The 3,493-nt window shown below is 38.1% G+C and overlaps 1 protein-coding gene across 1 annotated transcript; it reads left to right on the top strand.

The window, feature by feature from the left end:
* The first annotated feature begins 681 nt into the window (after positions 1-681).
* LOC118937708 (interferon a3-like) lies at positions 682-2,243 on the top strand. Its single transcript, XM_036938092.1, has 5 exons — positions 682-828; positions 1,084-1,158; positions 1,289-1,438; positions 1,755-1,832; positions 2,169-2,243. The coding sequence occupies exons 1-5, from the start codon at positions 694-696 to the stop codon at positions 2,241-2,243; spliced, it is 513 nt and encodes a 170-aa protein (XP_036793987.1). The 5' UTR covers positions 682-693.
* The last annotated feature ends 1,250 nt before the right edge of the window (positions 2,244-3,493 follow it).

Below are 3,493 nucleotides of genomic sequence, written 5' to 3'. Positions count from 1 at the left end.
CAGGCACAGGCTAAATGCATTGCACTTCTCGTTGTGGCAGCACTTTGGATATTATTAATTGCATTTCTGACGTTGTGATAGCCATTTCATCCGAAACATTATTACCAATGTACAGTTGTCTGATTATGCATATGAAATAAATGCACTTCTTGTTGTTGTCGCATTTTGGATGTATTGTGTTGTTATTGCTGAAAGACCTCAGTGCATGGGCGCTGTCCGGTGCTGAAGTCTGTCACCTTTGCACGTGAAAGGCGTTTTTGTCATTGCCTTGTGGTCACTTGTAGCTATCACTTGGGCTTATAGCTATTTTGTTGAATATTCTTTGGATAAATTAAATTAAAAACTACATTTATATCAATGTGCTGTGTGTCATATCTGCTTTTCTTGAAAAAACGAGAACTTCCTTATAACTCTGAAGTCATGAAAATCGACTCTTTTCTTAGCAGCCCCAGGTATTGGGCAAGCCCCCCTTAAGCCCCCCGAGATAAAAAATCCTGGCGCTGTGCCTGCTTGCAAGAACCCCGCGAAAAAAATGTAAGAGTCTGGAAAGTTAAAGTCCCCGCCTCCGATAGGTTAATCGGGGAAATTCTCCATACAGCTTTCCCTTACCCAACTCCACATAAAACTCCTTAACAGAGCCAAAATGTTCAAACTCAACAGGAAAACTAAGAACGAAGCAAACGACTATTTACAATGTATACAATGCAGGGTTGGACGTGTATTTGTCTTATTATTTGCAGTATGCAGAGCGTGTGTCATTGCTGTGACTGGATCCGACACCACTACGGTCACTTGAGCGCAGAATACCTTTCCCTGCTGGACCAGATGGTGAGTTATTAGCACACTGTAAGAGGAGACTGAATGCATGTATTAAGGACAGCAAAACAACCAACCAAGCAAAATAGTAATGTGTTTTAGCCTTTGTGTTAGAAGACTGTAATCTATATGTGAGTAGCCATAGTAAAAGGGCGCTAGGCTATAATGACAGAGCGATCACGAGAGGATATATACATTAGGCCTATACTGTCCTTGCAGTATAAGCTATACTTTTTGACTTAAAGTACTACATTGGTGATTTTCCAGGGAGGAGATATAACAGAGCAGGAGGCCCCTGTCTTTTTCCCCGAATCACTTTACAGACGCATTGAGCTTGCCGACGTAAAAACTAGAATTTTGACTTTTCATGTTCTGATATGCTTTAGTATAGCGGTCTTGACCCAACGTTATATTGATGGCATAATTGAACCCTATTCTGTTTCTCGTCTTCTTTTTATAACTGCAAGTGTAGTTTGAGGACAAAGTCAGATTCCGGAACGAGACCATCTATCAAATCACAAAACTGTTTGATGGGAATATGAAGGCTGTCACCTGGGACAAGAAAAAGCTGGACGATTTCCTCAACATTCTCGAAGGCCAATTTGAGAACCTTAAATCGTGTGTAAGTAACGGTTCTATTTAAAGTATAATTAATCTCTGTTTTGGTCAGGGCTCTCCAACCCTGTTCATGGAGAGCTACCCTCGTGTAGGTTTTCGCTCCAACCCCAGTTGTAACTAACCTGATTCAGTTTATCAACCAGCTAATTTATCGGCTGTGCTAGATGAGAATTGTAGTGAAAACCTAAATGACCCTATCTCTTCAGGAACAGGGTTGGAGGGCCCTGTTTTAGGTGTAGACTATTAATTTAATTGTACAAGTGAGAATCTGTGGGCTATTATGTTCAGTGGGAGGCTAATGTTTTAATTTTGTCCAACAGGTATCACCTGCCAAGAAACCTGAGAGGAGACTGAAACGCTACTTCAAGAAGTTGAATAGGAAGGTTCTGAGAAAAATGGTGAGTTTGTTTTCGGATGGCAACGTGTTTAATACATCTGATCAAATTAATATAAACTAGGCTAAACAAGAGCAGTTTTGGTGCACTTTTTCGGTTCTGGGGACATATGTATCAAGCGTCGAAGATAAGTGCTGATCTAGTATCAGGTCTCCTCTGTCCTTATTCATAGTGATCTAAAAGACAAAACTGATCCTAAATCAGCACTCCTACTCTGAGAAGCTTCATACATTACTATTATTACATACGGCCCCAGCCCTTTGTTGTTCAAGACAAAATTATCATGATATGACCAGAAAGTCCATACCACTAATATGTACATTTTCCTTTGTTTTTCAGAACTACAGTGCGCAGGCGTGGGAGCTCATCAGGAAAGAGACGAAACATAATCTGCAAAGATTGGATATTTTTTAGGCAAAGATGCACTGATCATCCGGACTCATCTCAGAAGCTACACACTTCCCAGTTTATGAAGAATGCAAACAATCACGTGGGACCCTGTTAGTCTATTTATTATATTTAAAATCATAATAAATAAATCATAGTTTGTAATTATTATACTTTTCCCTTTTGTACCTGTGTTGAACTAAACTGTATTACCTGTCTACTTAAAAATCTGTGAAAAAAAATAATATTGAAAATGTGTCTATTTTAATTTTACTGCGTCTCTTTCTGCTTTTTCAGTGTCTCACACTTATTCTCTCTCAGTGGTGGAAAAAGTACTCTTTTGTAATTATGGGTAAAAGTAAAGAAACCTTAATAGAAAGTGACTCAAGTAAAAGTAAAAGTCACCCAGTAAAATTCTACTTGAGTAAAAATATTTGGTTATACTTAAGTATCAAAAGTAAATGTTATTGCAAAAAAATATACTTAAGTATCAAAGTAAAAGTATAAACTATTTCCAATTCCTTATATTAAGCAATCCAGACGTCACCATTTTCTTATTTTCTTAATTGAAAACCAGAGACAGTAGGGATGACCAGGGATGTACTGTTGATAAGTGCATGAATTGGACAAATTTCCTGTCCTAATTAGCATTCAAAATGTTACGAGTACTTTTGGGTGTCAAGGAAAATGTATGGAGTAAAACGTACAATATTTTCTTAAATGTAATGAAGTAAAAGTAAATGTAGTCAAAAATATAAATAGTAAAGTAAAGTACAGATACCGCAGAAATGTCTTAAGTAGTACTTTAATGTATTTTTACTTAAGTACTTTACACCACTGCTTATTCTACATATTTGACCTGTTTAATACTTAGAAATGCGCCTGTTGTAGACAGACAGGGTGTCTGACGATTGCTCTCACAAGGTCGGCTCAGCGGGAGTGAAAATAATTGGCTGAACACCCAGACTGTGGTTGCCAGGTGTTGTCCTCCTCCGCATCCGGTCTCTGAGAGCAAATGCTTTGCTGAGAAAGGAGACACTTAATAATGATCATCCAATGACTTAGCACATGAAACTGTTAATGAATGCAACGTTTAAACTCAACAAACGCAATTTCCCCCTAGAGAAACCTGTCTAGAGTCGATCACCATATGTTATTTTGGTTGAGTAAAGTATATTTTTTTCAATTGAAGATCACCACTGACGTTTGTAGGCCACATGGGAAGGTTTCAGTGCACAGGGTTCATTTATGAAATCAACCTTCTTTACAGTCTCATC

This window comes from Oncorhynchus mykiss, chromosome 12 (genome assembly GCF_013265735.2).
Source record: "Oncorhynchus mykiss isolate Arlee chromosome 12, USDA_OmykA_1.1, whole genome shotgun sequence".
Taxonomy (NCBI): Eukaryota; Metazoa; Chordata; class Actinopteri; order Salmoniformes; family Salmonidae; genus Oncorhynchus; species Oncorhynchus mykiss.
Note: the sequence above shows the minus strand (reverse complement) of the source record. Positions and strands in the feature narration are given on the sequence as shown.